Below are 27,242 nucleotides of genomic sequence, written 5' to 3' on the forward strand. Positions count from 1 at the left end.
TGTGTGTGTGTGTGTGTGTGTGTGTGTGTGTGTGTGTGTGTGTGTGTTTCCTGTGCATATATAAGTACTTGCATGAGTGTTATTTTTTAAATGGGGATTTAAATATTAATAAGCTTTTTTGGTGCTTTTTATACAAAATTATATTGTAAAAATGGTCCTGAAGCTCTTCCCCTGAAATTTGCTATGTTCTCAGACTTCCTCTGAAGGTTAGAAGCCTCTTTGACAGAGCCATCTGTTTTATGTATTGGTAGATTTATTTGTTCATGAACCTTACCAGGTCTATCTTGCAAGCTCTGGTTAGGGCAAGTTGGAATTTACCCGATTGACCCAACCAGTGCTCTCAGCCCAAATTCCTCCATCAGAGAGACCTGTGACTTGGTCTCATCTGTCAGATGTTCCCTGCTAGACTTGTTTTTCATCTATTGACACTAGAGTGGGTATTTCAGATTAAATGTTTTTAAAAACATTTTAGAGATGCTTAGAGGAAGTCTTGATTTTTTTTCTTTTTTTTACGATTAAAATTAAATCAAAACCATGTGCTATGGCAGCGTCTTACAATTCCACGTCAAGGGCATTTTGGCTAGTTTTTCTCCCTTGAAGACTCACTTCTCATACTATTATTCCATAAGTGAAAGTAGCAAAGAATGCCTTTGTGAGGTATAAAATCAATGCATGACTTACGAGAAATCATATCTGTGAAACAGTAGCAGCATCAATAAAATAGCCTATTGAAGTTGAAACTGTTACTCTTTCACATTTAATATGTTTAAATTTTGAATCAGCTGATATTCTTCCTTTCCCAGGTTGTCTCTCAAGCTATCTAGCTTCTCATAAAGAATCTTGAATCTTCATGTGGGTAGAACATTTGGTTCTTACTGCTTACATAAATCTTATTTCTAGCTTAAAGGGAGAATATCTCTGTCCTGGATATTTTTCATCTAGTAACTTCAGTATCTTACACTTGGTACCTTTTGCCTCACCTGAGGGCTCCAGATCTGAACTAATACATTCCAGAGCCCTGTTTGGTTCCCTTCTTCAGTGAGCGGGCCTTTTGGTGCAGGTTATTCTCACTGTTCCGTGTTCTTCTCTCCCCTACTGTTTTATTCACTCATTGTTTGTAGACTTGGTTTATCCAGTTTTGTCTGGATGGAAATGCCTATTTTCTGGGCTTGGGGCCAATTTTTTACTTAACTTTTGGGTAAAACTGTACAGTATCCCAGCTGCTGTCTAAAGAGATGAGCTCTCCAAAAGCAGTTTTATTTGTTTAGAAACCAAATAGCACATATTATGGTGGAAGATGTTACACACATATTGGAAAGAAAAACAGGCTCTCCCTAAGTGGAACATGGGTTGTCTGTATGAGAACCAACATAGTGCTGTATACTGGGCAGTTTCACCTACTGGGATTTTCAAATGGGCTGGAGCTGCAATAAGATTAGTGTTTTCAGGGGCACCTGAGTGGCCCAGTCAGTTAAGCGGCTGCCGTCAGCTCGGGTCATGGTCTCAGGGTCCTGGGGTTGAGCCCCACATACCGCTCCCTGATCAGCCGGGAATCTGCTTCTCCCTCTGTCCTTCCCCCTGCTCATTCTCTCTCAAATAAAATAAAATAAAATAAAGACTAGTGTTTTCATAAGAGACAATGTAAAATAAGTTTCACATCTATGTAGGATTTGTTTGTATTGTGCTAGGTTATTAAGTACTTATTATGTTGCTGGGTCATATGCTGTGTGAACCCTTACTGCACCTGATGTGGAGATGTTGTTACCCCAGATGAGAAGGTAAGTAATTTATTCCAGTTAACTGGTGCCTTTAATCTGGGTCTCTCAGACACCACTCTGTGATATACCTACTGCCTCTTCAACATTGCTGATAGTAAAAGCTGGGATATGCATGACATCTGGTCTCTAGCCTGGACTGATGTCTGAGGAGGAGGTGACAGCAGCACCCTAGGCACTGGTTAGAGAAACCTGGAAGAGAAGCCTCCTGTGTCTTTTACTCTTTCATTAAGACTTGAAGAACAGTACTCCATTAGCTGTTTATTTTACCTCCTGAATGATTCTCAAGTCTGGCCTTTCCTTTGTCTTTTTAACTGGCTCTGTTTCCTGTTTTTTACTCCATCTTCACATTTCTTCAGTAAATTTTTTCCCCAGGCCATGTTTTGAACTTACAGTATGCTAAATACCGAGCTGAGTGAACCTCTACTGCTACTCAGTATTCTTTGTTGACTAGTACCCCAGGAGGCTGTATCCTTAAGTAATGGCTTTGGTTTCATATGGTGTTTGAGCTTTCCAAGTACTGCTTCTCAGTCATCACTTCTGTTCATTCTTTGAAGCTTCATAGAACAGCCTGATCCAAGATCTCAGAGCCTCTCTATGTCAGGGTACAGAGAATGTGCATTTTATTTTATTTTATTTTATTTTATTTTATTTTATTTTATTTTTTGTTATTTTAAAAAAATTTTGAGAGCAAGGGAACACGTGTGTGCATGCATGCACATGTGTGTACACACGTGGGGAGGAGCAGAGGGAGAGGGTGGGACAAGAGTGCAGATCCTGTTCGGGGGGGGTTGACCTCACGACCCTGAAATCATGACCTGAGCCAAAATCAAGACTCAGATGTTTAACCTACTGAGCCACCCCGGTGCCCCCAGAGAATGTGCATTTTTGTAAAAGAACCTCTTGGTTTGTAAAGTCATGGCCTCCACGCCCCTCTTCCCCCAGTGTGTTTATCAAAAATCACAAGGGTCAGCAGTTAGAATGTAGTAATAGCATAGTATTTGCTTTACCATTTTGCTTAGAAGGGGTTATTCCTTTTTTTAAAAAAATTTATTTATTTGACAGAGAGAGAGAGAGAGAGAGAGAGAGATCACAAGTGGGGGGGTGGGGAGAGGGAGACGAAGAAGCAGGCTCCAGGCTGAAAAGGGAGCCTGATGCAGGGCTTGATCCCAGGACCCTGGGATCATGACCTGAGCCGAAGGCAGATGATGTTTAACCGACTGAGCCACCCAGGCGCCCTGGGGTTATTCCCTTTTAACTCTTTTCTATGTCTAAGCATTTGGTAGTACATTTAGTGAGTTTTAACTGATTGTTAAGTCTGCAGATAATGAAAGTATTGACTTTCCCTGACACTGAAAAAGGCTCAGGTGTGGGAGGATTAGTTACTAGGTGGTAGAGTATCGGCTTGTCCTCCACAGATCATAATCCCTTTCCTTTCACTAATGTTCCTCTTAATTCCCTAAATATGCTGTGGCTATTTTCAAATCTTCCTTAAAAATCAATTACCTTTACCTGTGGCGGCTATGTTCGAAGAGCCCCAGTGGATGCCTGAAGCTGCAGATAGTACCAAACTCTATATGTACTGTTTTTTTCTTATACATACATACGTATGATAAAGTTTAAATTTATGAATTAGGCACAGTAAGAGACTAACAGTAAAAATGATAGAACAATTATCACAATATACTGTAATAAAAATTATGTGAATGTGGTCTCTTTCTCTCAAAATACCTTACTGTATTGTACTCACCCTTTGTGTAATGATGTAATTATGTGAATGTGGTCTCTTTCTCTCAAAATACCTTACTGTATTGTACTCACCCTTTGTGTAATGATGTGAGATGATAAAATGCCTGTGTGATGAGAGGCAGTGAGGTTAATGACGTAGGCACTGTTGACGTAATGTTAGGCTACTACTGACCTGACCATGTGTCAGAAGGAAGACCATCTGCAGATAAGGGGAGGATCACTGTATTTCCTGTCAAGTTAAGAGGCAGCCTAGAGGAGACACCTTTTGGGAAGCAAAATTAAATAATTGATTCAGCTATTGATGTGTTTTTCAGGATTTTGAGTCAGCTGGCTCTAGAGTCTTTACTCTGGTGTTAATGTGTTATATAGATAACAGTCTTCTGAAGTGTTTGAAGCTGCTGCCAGGGCTTGGTAAGGACCCAGGAAATCTATAGGCAAGGAGTATCTTTTCCAAAGCAAGGAAGGAATTTGTCTCTGCCTTACACAGGAAAACAAATGCCTACTGTGGGCCACAATTAGCAGATTACAGTAAACTTGGAGTCCTCCATATATGTAACTGAAGATGTGAGATTTGTTATCTAGGACGCTTAACCAAATGTAAACAGAGCAAGGAGTTAGAAATGGACTACATATGAGGTATAAGAGGTGCTCTTGGAGTCTTCCTTTCCTGGGTGCCTGATTGGCTCAGTCAGTAGAGCATGAGCATATGTCTCTTGATCTCAGGGTCTTGAGTTCAAGCCCCAGATTGGGCATGGAGCCTACTTAAAATAAAAATAAATAAAGGGGCGCCTGGGTGGCTCAGTTGGTTAAGCGTCTGCCTGTGACTCAGGTCATGATCCCATAGTGTCCTTTCCCCCTGCTCTTGCACGCACGCTCTCTCTCTCCCTCTCAAATAAATAAAATCTTAAAAATAAACACAGAATCTTCCTTTCTTTAACCCTCTAAAGAAGAGGGTAATTAATATCTTAGGATTCAATACAGCATGTATATACACTTCTTGTCTAAACCAGAGATAGCCTATTGAAGAAACTAGTCCAGATGTGATACTTTAATAGGGGAAAAAGAGTTAAAATGGGGCAGTTACAGCTGTGCAGGAGCTGGTAGTGCCTGTTATTTATATGTTTATAATAAGATGCTGTTAAGAAACCGTTTTTCATTTGAGGATCATGTGTTTGATGCCTTTGTACAAATCCAAATGAGAGAAGCTTTATTTCTTCCCATTTTGTTGATGATAGTGGAAGGTATGGGACCTCTGAAGGCAGTGTCTAGAGGTGAGAACAGAGAGGCCTTTTCACTCCTTGTACACTACTCAGTCTAATTGTCAGTCTCAGATGCTCTGGGAAGCCAACATAAGTTGCCAGGATTGTGCTTCAGGAATGTGTATAAGTATTGAACTCTTTCAGTCCTTCTGATTCTTTTCTAACTGAGATTAGGCCTTTTGTCTGTAGAGTTGCTTAACACCAGTACCCCTGAGCCCCAGTTGTTTTGTTTTTAAGGAAAGGAGGCTTTGAGGTAGTACCTTGGCAGGTGATTGTCCTTCCCCAAGAGTAGTTACCCGCCCCCCCGCCACTCCCAACCTGACACTGTCTAGCACAGGCAGAGCAGGGCCTGCTGTTCTGTTTAATCGGCAAGTATGTTCTTCTTTCACAGCGTGTTTATGTCCATCAAATGTTGATCTTATTACTTAAAAGAAATCATTACATATCAATCTAGTTAGAACTAATGTGAGAATTTTAATAAGTGATACAGTTTGTGAAACATAGCATGCCTGTGGAAGCTCAGCAGATCAGATTGCCACAAGCATGTGTCCTAAGTAATTAAAGGTCATTTAGGGTTGGGTCACGAGCTGAAATGATGTGATGAACCTACACTTATCCAAGTTTCCATCATAAGAACTGGAACTGATTTTTAAAAATATTTTATGTTTATTATATATTTTAGAAAGCAGGAGAGAGGGGAGGAGCAGAGGGAGAGGGAGAAGCAGACTCCACGCTGAGCATGGAGCCCAACTTGGGGCTCGATCCCATGACTCTGAGATCATGACGAGCCAAAACTAACAGTTAGTTGCTCAACTGACTGAGCCACCCAGGCGCCCCTGGAACTGATTTTTTTTAAACTAATTTTTAATGCCAAAAAATGACTTTTAGGAGTGGCTGCCTGTCAGAACTTTTATTTATTTGGGTGGTGGTTGGTTATTGTTTATTTATTTCAAACATATAGAAAAGTATTCAAAATAATATAACAAATGCTTATGACCCTCCAGCTTTGTCATATCTTAGTATATCATAATCCTGCTTCAGATATTCATACTTAAAAAAACAAACCAGAGTGAAGATATTTAACTTCTTAGTCCCATTTACTTCCTTACCCCAGCAGTAACACTATTCTGAATTACATATTATTCCCATGCATGTTTTCCTTCTTTTACTGCATGTATGTTTCTTTACAACATTGAGTGTTGTTTTGTATATTTTAAAAACTTTATATAAGTGGTTATTATCATGTATTTATCTTTCTGTAATTTTCTTTTTCACTTAATATTATGTCATTGAAGTTTATCCATATTGATTTATGTTATATTCTAGTTCATTTATTTCAAGTTGTATAATATTCCATTGGATGAGAGGGCTATATATAATTGTGCATTTTTTTTAAAGATTTTATTTATTTATTTGACACAGAGAGAGAGCACAAGCAGGGGAAACAGGAGAGGGAGAAGCAGGCTCCCCGCTGAGCAGGGAGTCTGATGTGGGGCTCGATCCCAGGACCCTGGGATCATGACCTGAGCCGAAGGCAGATGCTTAACTGACTGAGCCACCCAGGTGCCCCGATTTGTGCATTTTCTTATTAATGAGTACTTAGATTGCTTTTTTTTTCACCAGTCCTTACAATGATACAACATAGATTCAAAATTCCCTTGTATATCTGTTCTAGAATTTTCCTAGGAGCAAAATTTATAAATCATAGTGCTGGGTATCTTTAACCTTGCTAGGTATTTCCAATTATTCAAAGTATCAGTTTGCACTCCCACCAGTTGTCTGTAAAAACCCTTACTTAGTAGCTTCTCCAGCACTTTGTACTGTTGGACTGTGGCAAAAACTTTAATGTGTGTGAAATGTTTTTTTGTCATTTGAGTTTTCTCTTCTAAGAGTTACCTATTCTTTATCTTCTTACTGGTTTTTAAGAGTTCCTCATATATTGTGGATCCTAATCCTTTTACTTGTTCTATGCTTGCAGATATCCCCCAGAGTATGGATTATCAGGCTTTGTTTATGATATTTTCTTACGTAGACATTTTCATTTTCGATGTAGTGAAATTTATTGATCTTTCCCTTTATAGTTTATACATTTTGTGCCTTGGGATTTTGATTAGAAGTGCATTGAGTTTTTAGGGAGAATTGACATAATAAGTCTTCATCTTGGAACATGTCACATCTTTCTGATTATTTAGGTCTCGTTAAGTGAGGTTATTATACTTTTTTACCACAAAAGTTTTAGATATCTTTCCCTAGATTTATTGCCAGATAACAGTTACTGTTGCTATTCTAAATAATATTTTTAAAGTTATACTTTCTTTCTAAATGGGTATTGAATGCATATAGAAATAAGATAGATTTGGGGCGCCTGGGTGGCCCAGTCGGTTAAGGGCATACCTTTGGCTTCAGGTCATAATCCTGGAGCCTCGGATCAAGCCCTGTGTCAGGCTCTGGGCTTAGTATGGAGTCTGCTTGTCCCTCTCCCTCTCCCTCTCCCCCTCCCCCTGCTCACGCACGCCCTTTCTCTTTCTCTCAAATAAAAATAAAATCTTAAAAAAGAAGATAGATTTTTCTATATTGTTCTTCCATCCAACTGCCTTACTAAGCTCTCCTGTATTTCTAATAATAGTTTAACTGTAGATTTTCTATGTTGAATAAATAGGATCCTCTGTTGTTGACAGTTTTCTTTCTCTGTTCTGATCTTTATGCTTTGTGTGTGTGTGTCTTGTTTGTTTGTTAGAATCTCTAACAACTTGGGGGTGCTTAGGTGGCTCAGTTGGTTGAGAGTCCTGATCTCATGGGTGGTGGGATTGAGCCCTGTGTCAGGCTCCGTGCTCAGTGGGAGCCTGCTTTGATATTCTCTCCCTCTGCCCCTTCCCCTGCTTGCGCTCATTCTTTCTCTCTCTAGAGTAAATAAATCTTTAAAAAAAACTCAAACAATTTGATGTTGATAGAAATATTGATAGCATGCAACCATATCTCGTTCCTGAATTTATAGCATATGCTCCTAGTGTCTCATACTAAATGTGTTGTGGTGGCTTTAGGTGGATTCCTTTTATCCAGTGAAGTTTTCATTTGGTTTGCAAAGAGTTTGTTTGCTTTTGTCATCATGAATGGGTTTTAAATTTTATGAAAGTTTTTTCTGCCTCTTTTCAGAGAGTATATAGTTTATCTCTTTTAATCTGGTAGTTTTATTATCAAAAGTTTTTAGGAAACTAGTTTTAGTCTTACCCTGTTGGCTCTTGCTTTTGTTTGATTGTTGCTCATGTGTTTGTACTTTTGGATTGTGAGCTCATCTTCAATAAGGCTTTATCTGTGACTCTTATGTGGCCTAAGTAGAGGTATGTCCCAGAGATGTTTTATATTTACTTCTAGGTGACTAGTGTGTATCACTTGCCTAGGATCAGTTTAGTTTTTTAGTTTTTTTTTTTTAGATTTATTTATTTATTTATTTGAGGCGGGGAGGGGCTGAGGAAGAGGGAGAGAGAGTCCCAAGCAGGCTCCGCACTCAGCAGAGTGGGGCTCGATCTCATGACCCTGAGATCACCACCTGAGCTGAAACCAAGAGTTGGACGCCTAACTGATTATGCCACCCAGGCACCCCTCCCCCCGCTTTTTTAAAGTAGGCTCTATGCCCAGTGTGGAGCCCAGTGCAGGGCTTGAACTCATGACCCTGAGGTCAAGACCTGAGCTGAGATCAAGAGTTGGACGCTTAACTGAGCCACCCAGGTGCCACTGGACCACTTTAGTTTTTTTTTGTTTTTTTTTTTTAAGATTTTATTTATTTATTTGACAGAGAGAGACACAGCAAGAGAGGGAACACAAGCAGGGAGAGTGGGAGAGGGAGAAGCAGGCCTCCCGCCAAGCAGGAAGCCCGATGCGGGGCTCGATTACAGGACCCTGGGATCATGACCTGAGCCAAAGGCAGACGCTTAACGACCGAGCCACCCAGGCGCCCCACTTTAGTTTGATTAATTTCTTGGACCTTGTAGATTGGATACTTTTTTTCCCCTCCTCCAAACTAGGTTGACATAAGCTTTTATGTTGTCTTCTGTATTGGTGGTTAGATTTTTTTTCTACACCACTCTTTCCTGAGAATATAGCTCTTTAAGTTCCTGTCTTTATGTAGAGATTGTAGTCTTTCCTTTTTAGTTTCTTTGAATCACAGGGCATTGTTTCTTATCTGACCTCCACCCACCCACAAGTTTGGCACCCTCTTCTGCCTGCCGTAGTGTCAGCTCTCAGGAGTATTTGTCTGTATTTTCAGTTTGCCTTTCATTCTTGGTCCTTGGTCTGTTCTGTTACTTTTTTTGTGAAAATAGCTGTGCATTTAAAATGGATGTGTATTGTATATAATTTTATTCATGTTTCTAGGTGTTTTGCAGTGGGAGAATTTGCAAGATCTCCTGTCTGCCAAGGCGCCAAGCTGGAAGCCATTGTCCAAATTGTTAGATGGACCTTGGTCATCGTGGTGCTACCTTGTTGGTTTCTACTAGAAAGCTCTAGAACTGTTAACCTGGCATCATCTTCTGGTGCTGTCCTACCTTCATGACTCTTGTCTACCTAGTATTCAAGTACTCACTCTCAGTTAATAATTTCTTTTGCAGATAATTTTATAGGCTTTGGGGCAAAAGTGTGATCAATAGGGATGCTATAAAATAGCACACTAAATCTTGGTTTTTACTAATTATAAAGTTTGAAATGGAATGTATTTCATAGTTCTTGATCAAGATAACCACAGCACTAAAGGCATTTGTAAAATGGCACAGGTTCTTTCCATACTTTTATGTTAGTAGTTAGAAGTTTTTAGAAGTCTGACCAAGCTCAAAATATGTAATTATTCTTATAATTTCAATACTTTATTGTAAAGAGTAAAGTACAGTTTGTGTAATACTAATATCAAGTCCAAAATATACATGGGGCACCTGGGTGGCTCAGTCAGTTAAGTGTTCGACTCTTGACTTCTGCTCAGGTCATGATCTCAGGGTCATGAGATCCAGCCCTGCATTGCTTCCAAGCTCAGCCTGGAGTCTGCTTGAGATTCTCTCCCTCTCTCTCTCTGCCCCTCCTACTCGCACATGCACACACACACTCTCTCTCTCTTTACCTCTCTCAAACAAATAGGTCTTTAAAAAATATATATATGTATATACATATGTGTAGAGGCCTGCCTAGTGTGTCATATCCAAATTAGTGCAAAAATAATGATAACTTCATTAAGAGCAGCACTACTTTAAAATGGGACATTTGGAATGTGAAGAGGCCCACTTGTCAGAATTATTTGTTATGGAAGCCACTGTTGTTTTTTTTTTAATCTTTAGTTAATGGGAGAGATGATTAGGAGATTCTGGAACTACCTGTGATGGTAGTAGTTCAGTAGTTTTTCGATTAGCTTGGCTGAGTAGCAGCCTCTAGCCCTGCATTTCTGCCGATGCCGCCATCGACTTAGCTGGGTCTTTCGTTCAGCTTCACTGTGATGTAACAGTGAGTTGCACGCATTCTTGCATGCTGTGGTGGGCAGGAGGAAGGATTAACTCCACATCCTGTCCTTTTTCTATCACTTACTTCCTTTCTATTTTTTGTACATTTTTATTTTGGCCATGGTGCTGGGGCAGTGTCTACTTGAGAACAAGCTACAAGAATGAGTAATAACTTCTTGTTGACTAAATGATCAAAAGATTGGAACTTCCTTAATCTTGCCCAAACACAGGCCTGGAGTCTCTTTCCTTGAGATTTGGCAGTTGTCTCTAGGTGTTCCACTTTTATTCTTCACTCTTAGTCAACTAGATTATTCTTGGATGGTGGTTGCCAACAGTTGTAGGTTGGCATAGTAAGTGCTGATGTGACAGAGGCTTGTGGTTTAATTCCGGGGCAACCTCACTGGTTAGAGAGAAACCACACAGGCCTAGACTGTACCCTTAACTGCACTAGGGTAAATGAGTATCTTGGGCACCAGGGATCAAGTAAGGAATGTGAATGTATTTAGGGCAAATGTTTAGTGTAATTAGGGGAAATAATGCATTGTAAATTTCTTGGTGGGACAAAAATGTCATTTTTCATTTTTGTATTAGGGATAACATTTTAAATTATGATTAGATTTGACTTGGTATTTGTTATTTACTCAAATTACAGACGACTTTGGTGTCCCAAAATGACATTGTTCTTGATTCTTTCTGTTTTGGAGTCAGTCAGTCTTACGGCTTCTTGCTCTGCATCATTCTTTGAGACATGTATTTGTATCACTCCCACAATGCCTGGCATAGTGTCTTTATTATATCATACCCACGCTTTGGACTAATTAATCGCTAACCTTTCTGTCTTTTCCTTTGACCATTCTTTCTACAGAATAACCGTCAGCTACTTTTTTCTTTAAATTATTTCCTCAAACTTTTTGTTCATCTCAGTCTGTGACCTTTGTCTCCTCTACCAAGACAGTATCATGGCCCTAAGATTCTTTTTTTTTTTTTTTTTTTAAGATTTTATTTATTTTTTGAGAGAGAGAGAATGAGAGAGAGAGCACGAGAGGGAAGAGGGTCAGAGGGAGAAGCAGACTCCCTGCCTAGCAGGGAGCCCGATGTGGGACTCGATCCCGGGACTCCAGGATCATGACCTGAGCCGAAGGCAGTCGCTCAACCAACTGAGCCACCCAGGCGCCCCCTAAGATTCTTGTGTGAATTATTTTGGTCTCTACCTCCTATATGGTGTAACGGAGTTAATGGCCTTGCCTCCATGGAGTAAGCATCTTTATCTGAAGAGTGATGAGAGATAACCGGTTTGTTGTGTGCATCCACACAAGCCATGGTCCATTCTTTGAGAGATGGCTCTTCTTCCCAAGGGTCAACATCCATTATTTTCTGTTTACAGAGATGAGGTTTTCCTTTGCATCCTCTTCTTACTTGCAAAATCAATAGCCTGAGTTTTGTCCAGACTTCATATGCTTTTTCCCCAGAAAAGATATAGGAGTATTAGTTTGAAAGAAGCAGATTTTTTTCTACTTCACTATATTGGCTTTAGGTCAAGTGCACATTCTTTTTCCCACTTATTTTTGCTAATCTTCAGATGTCACTGTTTTCGTCAATATTCATGTCCAGTGTTAGACCAGAGAGAGACACAGGGCAAGTGTACTTAAGTAAGTGGTTCAGTGGTATGAATCTTAAGCTACTTACTTCTGTAATGCTGAGGTGCTTGTGCACATGCATGTGTGTGCACGTGTGTGTGTGTGTGTGTGTATAGGAGCCTAAGAACTGGGCACAGGTTGAATAACCTTGGTCATAAATAATAGTGAAACACGTACTCTAGATAGATTACATAAGTCTCCTTAGAAGACCGTTCAGAATTGGGCCACATCTATACAAAGAGGGAGGGTGAGCTGGTGAGTCCAATTTCTACCTGCCTGTAGGGTGCTGTTTGTTTATGACATTGACTAGACCTAGAGCCTTCTAGAGGGAACCCAGGTGAGACTTGCCTCAGAGATGATTCCAGTTCCTGCTGGGCTCAGGGGAAGAGGGAGAGAGGCCTATCCCCTACCAAGAGGACATCCTGTCTGCGCATAGGGATGCTGGGAGGCTTAATTAGCCTTTTTAACCCTACATTTTGTGTTTAAAGGAAAGGAAATTTCATACTAATTTGTTACTAATTAACTGTAGAGAATATTCAGCTAGGTAATCTTTCAAATCTGTACTTTGAAATAAGATGTTTTGTACTTGTTAAGTGTTTAAATCTTTGGAGAACTAGGAATGGATGATTTTATTCTTTTGTTAAACTGTCTTTTAGAAAGTTTTTTATTTATTTTTACCTCTAAATACTTCATTGTGTATTTCCTAAAGACATTTTTTTAAAGATTTATTTATTTGAAAGAGAGAGAGTACATGCACACGCACATGACTGGGGTGAGGGGCAGAGGGAGAGAGAGGGGAAGCACACTTCCCCCCTGCATGGGGAGCTTGATGCCGGGCTTAGTCTCATGACCTGAGCTGAAATCAAGAGTTGGAGGCTCAACGACTGAGTCACCTGGGATGTCCTGAGGCGATCTGGGGGCCCCACCCTAAGTCACTTCATTGGCACAAATTCAGGTGTGATCAAAAGGGGGCTCAATGAAAACAACAAAAGACACTCCTGTCACTCAGAAAATTCCAAGGGTTTTGGGAGCTCTGCCAGGAACCAGGGGAAAAGACCAAATATATTTTTATTTTGTATCATGGGCACCATAGGGGTCTGCACCTGGCTAGCATTACCATTTATTTTAGAACTATGAGAAGTTGAGCCAGAAGAGTTTACCTATGTTGGGGCTCCTGGCTGGCTTTGTTGGTAGAGCATGCAACTCTTGATCTCAAGGTGCTGAGTTCGAGCCCCACGTTGAATGTGAAGCCTACTTAAAAAAAAAAAAAGATATGAAGAAGAGTTTACCTGTGTCTTTAAGGAGCTAATCACACAGAGTGCCCAAGTCACTTGGCAAAGCCAAAGTGAAAAACTTGAGTAACCATGTAAATACAATGATGTTAGTATATTAAATTTTTCCTGTAGAATATTTTGAAAATATGAGTATATGTCACAGAATAGTAGTCATCCATTAAAACTTTCATTTGCAGTTGATGCCAATTTAGGAAGAACCATAGTATGCAATCTGTATACCATGTAGTTATAGTTGTTTTAAAATGAATGACAATTGAGAATCTAAAGTGATCAATATCAACTCAGAAAATTGTGGTTATTGTTTGCATTATAGAAGGATTTATGTAGAGTTCTTGTTGTAGTCATTTTTAAAAGCTTTGATTTGTCAAAATGCTACTGGCACAGAGCTTTTCAGGATTGTGTCTAGTGGATAAGTTGACTAGATACAGAGAAGTCTTCACCAAAGTTTGTCTGAATGTTTGCAGGGCTGTGAAGGACAAACCACCCCCTCTCTGCTCAGCTTGTGTTTGTCTGGGTTTGTAGGCATCCAGTGTGAGCTCTATGGTTCAGTGATAGAACTCCTAGGAGAAGGGAGGAGCGTCAGAGGGCTCAGGCTTTGGGAAGAGACTGGTGAGGGGGGAGTGGAGGTGGTTGTAGTGGGAGTTGGAGGGATGGGACGCCAACCATGGTTTGTCTTCTCTCTGAGCCTCTTCAGTCTTACCATCTAGTAGATAAACCTGGCCTATTTTTAGGCTGATCTGGACTCAGGGCTGGTGTGGGGTTCAGGAAACCTAGGGAAAGTAGGCCCTTATCTCCATCATCTCCACTTTAAGAATTGAGAGCTGGGTGGAAAGAGATACAGGGCTCACAAGTTGAAGGGTAACACATTTAGCCAAGATTGCTTTTACTCTTGCCTCATCCTCAGTATTCAGAGATCCTGGGACCTTACTTTCTTTTTCTTTCTTTCTTTTTTAATCACCCTCACATTATACTGATGGTTTAAAATGTTCATGTGGTGTGCACATGCGAGTGTGTGTGTGTGTGTGTGTGTGTGTGGATTGAGAGCGAGGGAGAGGGGCTTCTGGGTGGTTCAGTCGTTAAGCGTCTTGCTCTTGGCTCAGGTCATGATCCCAGGATCCTGGGATGGAGCCCTGCATCAGACTCCCTGCTCGGCAGGAAGCCTGCTTCTCCCTCTCCCACTCCCCATGCTTGTGTTCACTCTCTCTCACTCTCTCTGTCAAATAAATAAATAAATAAAATCTTTAAAAAAAAGAGAGAGAGAAGGAGAGAATTTTTCAGAGCCAAGGTCCCTCTGGGCAGCAGTGGCTATGTCACCTAGCCTTCTCGCAGCCAAAGCTGTTGCCCGTGCTTTAGCTCATATCCACCCCACTCAGTTGTTTGTCACCCTCCCTCCCCCTTTTTTTCCAGCTGACTCCATGGAGAATGAAATGAGTCTTTAATTGCTTCCCTCAGCAGTGGCCTTTTAGAGTTTTATTCCTACTTATTCAAGATGCCTGGGACTGACCCTGCAGGGATATGCTGCTCAGTCACCTCTTGGGTGAAGGACCTAAGTCAGGGGAGCTTTGGGGGCAAACACAAGGAACCTCAGCCTTTGGCCATTTTAAAGGGCATGTGGATAGCAAAGATTCAGTAATAAAAGTAAAAATTTCACTTTGCAAATGTAATACTAACTTCAGTCACTGAGAAAGTTTGCCCTTGATGGTTACATTTATAAAAGAATCTGTGTATATCATTAATAGAGTAATCTTGTACTTTTTAATTGAATATAGCATGGAACTGTTTAGATATTTTATGTTTATGTAATGTGGTCCTATCTTACATTTTAAAAAATTTTTTTATTTTTTCTTTTTTTTAAGATTTTATTTATTTATTTGACAGAGACACAACGAGAGAGGGAACACAAGCAGGGGGAGTGGAAGAGGGAGAAGCAGGCTTCCTGCCGCGCAGGGAGCCCGATGTGGGGCTCGATTCCAGGACCTGAGCGGAAGGCAGACGCTTAACGACTGATCCACACAGGCACCCCTACATTTTTTTTTAAATGCTAGTTTTTCTTTGTGATACCTGAAAATAAGGACTCTAAGACCATAGATCTCAAACTTTTTGGTCTTAAATCCTCTTATACTTTAAAAATTACTGAAGATCCCAAAAAGCTTTTGTTCATATGGGTTATAATGGTCAATATTCACTGTATTAGAAATTTAAAAATATCAATTTCTTTAAAAAATAATAAACTCATGATTTATTAACATATTTTTTAATGAAAAATGACTATATTTTCCAAAACAAAAAAATTAGAAGAGTAGAATTATTTTACACATTTGAAAGTTTGAAAATGTCTGATTGAATAGAGATAGATTCTCAGATCTGCTTCTGCATGTTGTGACTTATTTTTTTGTTGACTTACTGTATTGTTAAAGTAGAGGAAGAACGTAGTTGGAAAAGGGAAGTTAGTTTTAGCAGCCTTTTCAGATAATTGTGGGTATTCTTTGATACTATACCAAAACTCTGACATGTGGTAGTTTCTTCAAGGTTAATTGTAATATGGAATTTGAAACTATATCAAGGAACTTTTTGTATTCTGTTACATTAAAATCCACTGGTCTGTCTTACACTTTGAATGGCTCTTTAACCCATGTGTGATTTGACTTTGTGGCTCCCTTGAAAGGGTCTTCAGGATCCCAGGGGTCCCTGGACCACCCTGTGGGAACTGCTGTCACAGAATCTGGAAGGGTTCTTGAAGACAAATTCTGGTCTGTCTCTCTCCTGGCTAGTATAAGAGGGATAATGGAAGCTGAGGGAGAACTGATTTGACCAAGGTCATGCAGCCAGTTTCCCATGGAGCTATGGCTAGAATTTAGGTTTCTTGACTGATTTCTGTAAACATGGCTCCAGTGCCTCTGTTGTGCTTGGTGCTGAGTCCCTGGACCTGGCTCCACTGCATTGCCTTTTAGAGAGAGTTGTCTCCTGTGGCCCTGCGCCTTGGAGTCCTGAATGTTTTGTTTCCCTCTTCCTTACTTTGTCTTAATGAAGCTCCATATTGCTGAAAGTCTCCTTAGATTTCCAAATAAAATATATTGAGCTGTGTCACTTCCTAGCTTTGTGGCTGCTTTGTATGTATTAAATGCGTTTTTAAGTAACTGAAAGATAATCAAAAGGCATTTGGACTACATGTATGCATCGGGTTTTTGTCTTGCCCAGGAAAGGTGTTTTGAAATAACTTCAGAGATCCATAGTGGATCTTTCAGCAGGCTGGAAGAATCCTGTTGATACCCTTTGAGTACTGGAAATGGACTGAATTCTTTTTTTTCCCTTACGTCTTTGAATTATATAAATTGCTTGACTAATGCACTTCTTTGAAGAAGTGTTGCCTAAAGTTTTTAGACTGAATGTTTTCATGCTCTTAAGCCCCCCCCCCCGTAAATTAGCATAAATGCATGGTTTTGTTTGTACTCTTAATGGAAAATGAAGTGTGCATGGCACTCGCTGTGGAATTGCTTTGAGATAATTTGAGGAAATTTAATACAACTCAAGGTCACCAAAATTAATGAGGACATGGCAGTTTGGAATGGTTTCTTTTATATCAAACACAGCATCAGGATGCTGCCAAGGACCAGAAAGACATCTCTGAAATTGCACGGGCTGCCCTGCAGTGGTGAGGAAGTGTGTGCCACAGTTTTACGATTTCAGTGTGGACTCTCCAAGCATGGTCTGCTTTGTGAACAAAAGCTTTGCTAGTTTGTGTGTGTCTTTGTGTTTTTCTCTTCTGTGTATTCTCCTCCCCAGAGGTGTGTCTTAGGGCTGTGTCTGCGTGTTTAATTTCACTGATTCTTGGCCAGGCACTGCTCTGTAGACAGGTATTGATGTTTTTGAACTTAGCAGGGCAGAGGAACCTTTTCCTTCACTCTCAAGATTGCTGTAAAGGACTGGAGTGGGATTGGCTGTGGGTTTCTTCATAATTATAGCCTCTTTTAGCAAACCCAACATATTAAACTGTAGACATTAACATATTACTTAGGGATTGAATATTTACTTTTCAGAGTGGTTCTTTTTAGAGCTTTTTAAAATAGCTCGTTCTCTAGTTTCATTAAAATAGAATTTGATTCCCAGAATTTGCTTTGTAAGAATACAGGTCCTCATTAAGGCACAGCACACCCATAATCTCTGCTAGAGTTCCTCTTCCCCGGAGTTTGAGACAGTTTCACGTGAGTTGGGGAGCAAATGAGGGAGATGCATTTTTTTCCTTATCAGCTTTTTTCCTCATGTCTGCCTAACAGTTCTACTGAGAGCTAATTTCTTGAATCAGGGCTGCCTTCCCTGTGTTTGAAAGGCTGTGCCCACTTGGAAGTGTTTATATGTGTGGGTGGAGCCCTGTAGAGACAAAATGTAATTGACTGTGCTGCTGCCCGCCAAGATCAGCTTTTCTCCTGCCAGTTTCCCTTTGTTGCTTTTTTGAAGGAGATCCGTAACAGCAAAACCTGCCCCTTAAGTAGTTGGTATGATTCTGAAGAGCAGAGAAAAGAATTCATTGTGTCATCTCTGTAAAGAAATTTAGTGGCTCATGGAAGGTAGGGAAAGAGAATAACCAAATTTGGTAGGACTTAAATCCATCACTTTCCAGTTTATTTTCTGTTTGGGGCATCTGATCACCTGGGTACTATTTTAAAGTGTCCTGTTTTTAAAGTGTTTTGAGTAGGGGCCTGGACCAGTGTCTCATATTATAATAGTATGTGTGATTGTTGATGTTTAATTGCTGTTTGCTTCTATCTGTCAGGAGCTTGGGGCTGAGGTTGTTTTGAAGATGTTCATTAACTGGGGGTTTACAGGAGGCTTCTCCTTGTTACTGTTTACCTCCAAGTGATTGTCATCCTTCCACTACCACACAATTTCTTCTCTAAAATGACAGACATTCAGATTACCTAAGGGTACTTGCTAATTAAAAATTGTCCTCTAAAAGCCACTCCATAATCAGCCAAACACAGTGTAAGCAAAAACACTTACCTCAAGAAGTCTAGGATGAACCAGAGGGTTTATGCTGATTACAAATATTGACTTCCGCACACAGAGTAGCTGCTGTTGAATTATCATCATACTCATATGCAGAATAAATTTCACTTGCAAAGCTGATGACATCTAATTGATTTATTGCTTCCTTTCTAAAACCTAATGAACTTAAAGACATAGGATGGTTATTCCCTCAGAAATTTGGAATCAGCTTTGTCACTCAGTGAATGAAAGTTCAGCATTAGTTATATTAATTTGTATTTGTGGAACACCTTTCTTCCCTGTGTCTTAACACCCTTTGTAGGTGTTTTTGGAAGTGTGTTATTAATGCAAAAATTTAAATTTTATTACTAAATCATTTTTACAGCTGTTTTTTGCTTTCATTGCCTTGAGAGGCTAGTACCTGACCCATCAGGACACACACACTCGTAATTCCTATGGTTGTTAACTAGACAGTCTTAAATTCTAGTTTTCCAGAACTCTAGAGGATTCTGTTTATTTCATTTTGTTTCTGTTTCTTTTTAGGAGAACATAAAAGTTCTGTTTCAAATTGTGTCTGGACCTTAATAAGAGATTTCAGTTCTGGAATAGTTTTTATGTTGAATAATTAGAGACTTGTGTTTTGGTTTTTATTTTGGGAAATGGGAGGAATTTTAGGATAACCTGATTGTGGATGTGGTTGTCTGTAGCAGTTTGCCTTAGAAAAGATTATTTATTTTGTGTTCCTCCCCCACATTTTATTACGAAAAATTTGAAATATATAGAAAAATTGATAGAATTGGTCAGTGAATCTTTATGTTAACATTTTGCTAATGTTTGCTTTATCACAAAGTAGTTTATCTAGCTTTCTAATTATCTTTTTTCCTCCCTCAAGAAGAAGTGATCTTTATAGCTATAGTAAAGTAGAGCAAGCAAGAGAGAAAGAGACAGACAGACAGACATGTGCGCAGTACCTGGCATATTGTAGACATAATAGAGCAAGTTGACAAACAAGGGAGTAAATGTGAATGAATGAATTATCTGAATAGGACATGCTTCCAGCTCCAGGATACAAAGAAACAGTTCCCACCTAATTCCCTGCCCTTAGGGATTTACTGTCTGGTCTGGAAGTGAGAAACCACAGAAGGCAAACCGCTTTGCCAGGTAGCGCATATGGAAGGCTTCAGTGAAGGTCAGCATGGTCAAACATGGCTACTGGAGTTCAGAAGAGGGAATATGACCCCAGAAGACTGGGGCAGTTGACCAAGACTTCTTGGAAGAAATGGAGCTGGAGGGGCGCCTCAGTCGCTCAGTTGTTAAGCGGCTGCCTTCGGCTCAGGTCATGGTCCCAGGATCCTGGGATCGAGCCCCGCATCAGGCTCCCTGCTCAGCGGGAAGCCTGCTTCTCCCTCTCCCACTCCCCCTGCTTGTGTTCCCTCTCACTGTGTCTCTCTCTGTCAAATAAATAAATAAAATCTTAAAAAAAAAAAAAGATATGGAGCTGGAACTGGGCTAAGAGGTAGGGCAGAGCCTGAGAGCAGAGATGGTCACGGGCATTCTGAGTCGTGGGGAGTGTGAGGCTCCCCACATACTTGGGAGAAGTGGCAGTGTGGTGCCTGCTGGAAGCCGTCTGTTCAGGTGATTGGAGAGTACGCTATCTTCCAGGTTGTGCTCTAAGGCAGCTCCAGGCAGGACCCACTCCCTATTCCCTGGGCACTCCCATTTACTCTCACTCCAGGACTCTGTCCTTGCTGCTCACTATGCCTGAAACACACTTCCTCCAGATGTCTGTGTGGCTCCCTCTGCCCTCTGGCCTCTGCTCAGTGAGAACTTCTCCCTGATCTCCTTCTGGCATGCACCAGCTCCCCAACATGCTTTGTTGTGCTTCCTACTGCGTTCCCAAAGCCTAGTGGTAGTGTCTGTGATTATATATCCTTAATGTGTATATGTATGGATATATAGAGATATAGAGAAGAAAATTGAAGGAATGAACAAGTGGGAATTCTGAGGTATAAGAGTGTGTTTGGTCACTTTAAGATATTTTCTTGTCCAAGCAGCGAAGAGAAGCTTGAGCTGGGCAGTCACCAAAACATATGTCAGGGTCAGTGCACTTGTGAGGAAGGTTGAAATTTGGGTATGGTTAGTTTGCCCCTCCAGGGCATTCATCTGTGGCATTTTCTCTTTGAAAGATTCATGTTCCTAAGTGAAGTGCTTGGTGATTCTGATGCCTCTCGTCCTCCTTCCAGGACCCCTGCAGTGGATCATGAGTCGGTAATGCCCACTGAGGACCTCTGGGAGCCATGTCAGACGAATCCGCCTCAGGGAGCGATCCAGACCTGGACCCGGACGTGGAGCTGGAGGATGCGGAAGAGGAGGAGGAGGAAGTGGCAGTGGAGGAGCACGGCAGGGATGACACGGAAGACCTACTGGATGGTGAGTGGCTCTAGTGAGTGACATAGGTTGCCATATCTTTTCTTCTCCTGGGTTTTTTGATGGGAGAGCATGGTGTTTCCAGTTGGATTTCTTAGATCGTCAGTTGTGAGAAGGCAGAGACTGGGAACACAGCAACAATTAACTCATATGCTATTCCTCAAGAAATGGATTGTTGTCCCTCTACATAGATCTCACTTTAGATAGCATTTAACTCGTCTTTGACAGATGTGCAGATGCAGATCTAAAGATTTGAGAGTGGAGCATTCTTGCCCAAGTCATGGAGGAGTCAGTGGCAGAGTCCTTGTGGCAAGACTTTGTGGTCTAGGGTCATGAATTCATTAGGTGGCCACAGGCAGGCATGGGGTAACTGTGAGTTTCCTGAAATTATATTTACAATTCTGCTTGTATGGACATGAGGGGGTTATGTGGGGAGAGATTTTCAGATGATAGGCTCACAACTCCAGAAAGCTTATTGCATTTCCTGTGGTGCTGCTCTGCCTCCCGGCCACTTCCAGTGACTGCAGATTGCTCCTAATGGGAGAGAACTGCACCTCCATAGCTGGTAGACGCCCCTCTGGATTCCTGTTTGGCTCACCCCTTCCCTTGCCCCCAGCTTATTGAAGTGGCATTGATTTTTTTCATCTTCAGTCTAATATCAGGTCATCTGGCCAGCCACAGGGCTTCTCAGTTAATTCCAGCCTTTAATGGCACAGGATTTAGTTGTTTGTAAGCTTCCTATTGACTGAGGAATAAAGATTTGTCTGTTTATAACAAACCACCTTGGTAGGACTGAACATGGCACTAGATTATCACTGCTTGCATCTGAAGGAGCCTAGGAAAATGTGCTACTGCTTTTCTCCAGATTCAAGAAGAATAAACGTGGATTCTCTTTCTTTGCTGTACTGTCTTCAGTTCTCATTCATCCTACCAGATGTCATATGGTTCAGGGATCAGTTTTCCCTCATTTATACTGTCTAGGAGTCTCCGCCCCATTTCCACTTCACCTCTGGCAGGGAAATTACCATTTTCTTTTCTTTTAAAGATTTTATTTATTTGACAGAGAGACAGCGAGAGAGGGACATAAGTAGGGGGAGTGGGAAAGGGAGAAGCAAACTTCCCGCGGAGCAGGGAGCCTGATGCGGGGCTCGATCCCAGGACCCTGGGATCATGACCTGAGCTAAAGGCAGATGCTTAATCGACTGAGCCACCCAGGTGCCCCTATTTTTTTTTTCTTGATATCGTTTGCTAGTTTATTCAGTTGGAGTCTCCCCAACTGGTTCTGTAGTTCCTTTCTATAAAGTAGAATAAGTAGAAATAATGGAAGATAGTGCTGGAAGGGTACACCATCAGACTGCCTTTCTTGGCTCTCATGGTTCTTAAGATGGCATTAGAGTCCCCAGATATCTGCATCACTTTTTGCTTTTTATCATTTGGGTTCTCAGAAGTATATTTTCAGGTACCCCCTAGAACTCTTGTCAGTTTTAGATTGGATTTTAGATGCTGCTGGTGGGTATAATGGATATATACACATTGTCTTTTCTCTTAGCTTTTTGGAATTCTGTTTTCCTTGTAGGTTCTTAATTATTAAAAAAAAATAATATGCTTCAGCGGACTTTACTATTATTTAGAAGCGGCGAAAATTTTAATTGTGATTTGTCTCAGAATAGTGCAGCTGTGCAACTGGAGTGGGTTTTTTTGTTGTTTTGTTTTTTTAGATTTTATTTATTGAGAGAGAGATAGCAAGGGAAAGCATGAGTAGGGTGGTGGGGAGAGGGAGATGCAGGCTCCCTGCTCATCAGCAGGGAGCCTGACATGGGGCTCAGTCCCAGGACCCTGGGATCATGACCTGTGCCCCTGTAACTGGAGTTTTTTAAAAAAGAATATTGATACAATTCTCAGATGACATAATTTTTAAAAATTTGAAATGAGTTATTGCTTATGAAGTTCAGAGTGTTAAAAAAAAATGTTCCATAGGTACTGTCTTCTTCTCTTGCTCTGCTAGGTTCTTGGAATTTGATCGAGGATCCTTTTGATGTTTCACAGTAGTGTTAGAGCTCTACTCACCCAATCATTCCCAAATAGAATTGATACTTCTGTTACTTGTGGCAACTCCGCTGCTGTTTTAGAGCTTCTAGTTTTCCTGGTTTTCTTATTTTGAACACTATGCAATTTTGCTGAACCATCTGAGACCTGCCTATTCAGTCTTGCCCCTCCTGCCTTGGCTTGCTGGTCATCCCACAGTCTTAATGGGTAGAGCAGCCAGCTATTCTAAAATTAGAAATAGCTATGAATAGTCTTAGCTGGTATAGTGTGATGTGGCCTTTTGTTGTCTTAGAGCAGTGGTTCTCAACCTGGGATGATTTTGCCTCCCAGGGGACAATTTACAGTGTCTGAAAACAGTTTTGACTGTCATGACTTCTGGAAGGTGAGGGAAGAATACTGTACATCTTGTGGGCAGAGACCAGGGATGCTCCTAAACATCCTACATTGCATAGGACGACTCCGTCCTACACACAGTTATTGTCCCCAAATATCGATAGTGCTGAGGTTGAGAAACCCTTTCAAAAAGGAAACTGTTACTTCAGCTCTTTTTATTTGAAGTTTCATCTCTACTGGATGAGAATAACTCACTTTTATAGTGCTTCCTCATCATTTATGCAAACATCTGAACAATCATACTAACCTTTTCAAAGAACTGTCTTGGCTTTGGTGATTCCCTCTATTTGTGTTTGTTTTCTTTGTAATTTCTACTTTATAATATTCTTCCTCCTACTTCTTTTTGGTTTATTTATCAGTACTTCCAAACTTCTTGAGAATGTGCTTACCAGGGCACCTGGGTGGCGCAGTTGGTTAAGCAGCCAACTCTTGGTTTTGGCTCAGGTCATGGTCTTAGTGTCATGATATGGAACCTCAGGCTCTGTGCTCATCAGGGAGTCTCCTTGAGATTCTCTCTGCTTCTCCCTCTGCCCCTCCCACTTGTGCTCTCTCTCTCAAATAAATAAATCTTAAAAAAAAAAAAAGGATGTGCTTACGTTTGTTCCCCTAATAAAAACAGTTAAAACTATAAATTTCCCTCTAAGTACTGCTTTAGTTCATCCCCTCACAAGCATTTTGACACACTTTACCCTACTTGATTATCTTGATAATCCTATGTGTTAGGTAGGGCAGGTACATTTTAGAGATAAGGAAATTGAGGCTCAGAAAGGCAAATGGCTCACTTTGTATAGCTTTGCAAGAAAGTGGCAAAACTGGGCCTTTGGTTTCCAAAGTGGTGCTCCTTTTTCAAACCCATGCTGCTTCTGAGACCATAGATTCATATCCTTCCCTTGCCTGTAATGGGTTGCTTTCTCTCTTAGTTGGTGCTGTCAAGAAAGAAGCTGATTAATACTGTTGACCAGAGATGATAGGACAATTAGAAGTAATAGCATGAGTAAAGGCATAGTAGAAGGGCAAGTATGACATACGCTAGAGAATGATGACCTCTCTTACTTGGTATAGCACTGGACACATTAGGGGGATGACCAGAGTGAGACTGGAGTGATAGCCTAGAATTGGGTTGAGGTGGGGAGTTTAGAATTTGTTTTAAAGGCAGTATGGAATTGATGGAAGTTTTTACCAAGGAGCATTCATTAAAATTTGATTTTTAAGAATGTTATTTAGCAGTGTACAGAAGAGATGGCCTGTAGATTGTGAAGACCAGTTAGGTCTGTGGTAAAACTTTATGGGAAGGGTTAATGAGATTTTGAACTGTTAGGGTCAGCTGACCTGTGTAGGAGGAGTAAATGGTCAGGTTTGTTGCAGTGGAATTTATAGGACTTGGTGACTTACTGCATTTGTGGGGCAGGGTGAAGACAGAATAGGTGAAGCCTGGGTGGATGATGAAATCTTTACAAAGGTGGGAAGAATGGGGTAGATAGGAAGTGGATGGAAGAGTTAGGGATATTTTTAGCTTTGCTGCATTAAGATGGGGCATTATCTCCCCCTTGATACTGACCCTTGAATGTTGACTTGTAGGATAGTAGTCTGACAGCACAGAGACTTTGGCTCTTGGGGAGCAGCACCATGATTTTGTCTTTAAAAAGGTGGGGAGAAGACAGTGCTTTCCATTTCTAACATATTGGGGGGCTCATGGCATGTTGTAAGACATTTTGGATTGTGTTTTCATTGCCCTGTTTTTCTCTTCTCCTAATGTCTGTGTTGGATTTTCTCTATTCTCTTGTAATGGTGGGAGAAGTTAGGTGTCAGCACCTTTGGGGTCTGTCATTATCACAGGCAGAAGTTCAAAACCTGGTGCCTCTGGGGGTGCCTGTGCCTGGGTTGCTCAGTCGGTTAAGCATCTGCCTGCAGCTCGGGTCATGATCCCGGGGTCCTGGAGTTGAGCCCTGCGTGGTGGGGGCGGGGGGGGGTCCCTGCTCTGCAGGGAGTCTGCTTCTCCCTCTCCCTCTGCCCCACGGCCCCCGTGCTTGTGTTCTCTCTCTCTCAAATAAATAAATAAATAAAATATTTAAAAACAAAACAAAAAACCTGATGCCTCTGGAATTGGCTTTCCTTATGCAAAGTGGTTTTTCTGGTTCAGTATTTTCTTCTAGCTCAGCTTCGGGTCCAGTATCTTGCCCCTAATAAGGTACTTTGAAATATTTAGATGAAGGGAACTCCTAGAATAATCTAGCTTTTACCAAAAAAAGTTTGTTTTCAGTTGCCATTTAATGTGAATGTGAAAGTGTGACATGGCTGGTTCATGTCAGAGTCCTATGCTTACTTGGCTTTGAAAAGAGATTTTCCTTTGCCTTGGTGGTTTGTTGGCACATTTGTTTTCCTCAGTGTCACTCCACTCTAAGCCTACAGTAGATTCTTCCTTTCATGGCTTTGGCAACCATAAGTGAGAAAGTTTAGATCAAGAGATATTTCCAAGGGTTTTCCTGTCTACACAAATGGCAAAAATCTTAACATCTGTTTCCCCAAGGTAGCTTCTTGTACCCCTGCAGCAGGAAGACGTGGGAGAAGAGTAGCAAAAAACCTGGGTCTAAATATGTCCTTAAAGGTTGGATGGGCGGAGGAGATGCTTAAAATTTAAAATGTTTGTTTAGGGGTGCCTGGGTGGCTCAGTCGTTAAGTGTCTGCCTTCGGCTCCCGTCATGATCCCAGGGTCCTGGGATCGAGCCCCACATCAGGCTTCTCCCCCTCCCACTCTCCCTGCTTGTGTTCCCTCTCTCGCTGTGTCTCTCTCTGTCAAATAAATAAAATCTTTAAAAAAATAAAAAAGTGTTTAACAAGAACTTCATGTGTTTCTTATTAACATTCATCTGGATTAATGGATCCAATTCCTGATTTTGCTTGTTCTACAGGTGTATGATGAATCTTAGTTAATAATATGATTCCCCCTTTCACTACCACTTGCACTTCTTATAGGCTACCTTTATTCTTGTGAAATATTTGCAAGGAAAATCCAGATGCCCCACTTCTTTCCTGTGGTATTGGTATTTTTATTTCATTACTTGTGCGGGTTTCTCTGGTCTTCACCGGTTTCTCCAGCAGGGTTCTGGGGCCACCACCACCCTTTTCTTCTGAGAGCATTCTACTCATCCAAGCTGTTTGGCCCATGTTGTGAACAGCCTTGTTAAGCTAAGACAAGAGTAGGGCTTTTCTGAAGGAATTTTACTGGAGAAAAAACCAAAGCCCTAGCCAGAAACTGTAGACTTAAAGAACTTACTGGTTATTCTAAGAATGATTTCTTGCCAAAGGATTTTATTTCCAAACTTGGCTCCCTGGGTTGTGGTAGGCATATTGGGAGTTTATGGAGCTTCAGGATGAACACGACAAACCTTGTTGGAGTGCCAGTTTTATCAGGCAATTGGGGGAGTGGTGTTGGGGGTTGAGAGTTTAGTACTTTAACTGGTAAGGAATTAAAAATATTTTTGTAATGAAAATTAGGCATAGAAACCAGAATTCATATGCATTTTTAAGGTAAAATAGGATTTTTTTCAAATAAATGTTAGAGTTTGAGTACTTTTTGTTTTTGTTTGTTTTTTAAAGCTTTTATTTGACAGAGAGCACAAGCAGGGGGAGCAGCAGGCAGAAGGAGAGGGTGAAACAGGCCCCCCGTGGAGCAGGGAGCCCAGTGCAGGGCTCAATCACAGAACTCCGGGATCATGACCTGAGCTGAAGGCAGATGCTTAACCAACTGAGCCACCCAGGTGCCCCAGTTTGAGTGATTTTTGAACGGTACCCTGAGAGTCCCAGAGGGATAAGAACATTTTCTGCAGGCATTTAGGACTCCTCAGTGGAAAAGTTTGAGAAGTCCTGGTTTAGGTTAGTCAAGATCTGGACACAGGCTGCCTTGATGGGTACATATTTTTAGAATGTGAAGACCGCTTTTTTGTTTGTTTTATTTTTGTCTATTTTACATGGTGTATCAGGATACTGAGATACTGGAATTGCAACTAGATATGTTCCTTCTGGAACCTGCTTCATAGCCATCTTGTTGACAGAAATCTAACCTCCTGCTTGTCAACTTTGGCCTCAGGCTGACCTCCTTCAGCTTGGACCACTGGGTAGGGAAAGCTGATCTCCTTCTTACCCCTAGATCTCTGACTCTTCTGCAGGGAGTTTGTTTTTTCTTTTTCTCTGACCCCTTTCT

At 41.0% G+C, this 27,242-nt stretch overlaps 1 protein-coding gene across 5 annotated transcripts in view; it reads left to right on the top strand.

Annotated features, from left to right (window-relative positions):
* RAD54L2 (RAD54 like 2) overlaps positions 1 to 27,242 on the top strand; it is a 112,215-nt gene that overhangs the window by 19,881 nt on the left and 65,092 nt on the right. For all 5 annotated transcript variants that reach the window (XM_025885382.2, XM_073901301.1, XM_025885381.2 and 2 more), the window contains one exon: positions 20,419 to 20,605. In XM_025885382.2, the coding sequence (XP_025741167.1) occupies positions 20,473 to 20,605 (133 nt within the window). In that variant the 5' untranslated portion in view covers positions 20,419 to 20,472. The remainder of the gene's footprint in view (positions 1 to 20,418; positions 20,606 to 27,242) is intronic.

The sequence above is a fragment of the Callorhinus ursinus genome, unplaced genomic scaffold (assembly GCF_003265705.2).
Source record: "Callorhinus ursinus isolate GAN/ISIS: 27379988/994484 unplaced genomic scaffold, GSC_fseal_2.0 scaffold15, whole genome shotgun sequence".
In the NCBI taxonomy this organism is placed as follows: Eukaryota; Metazoa; Chordata; class Mammalia; order Carnivora; family Otariidae; genus Callorhinus; species Callorhinus ursinus.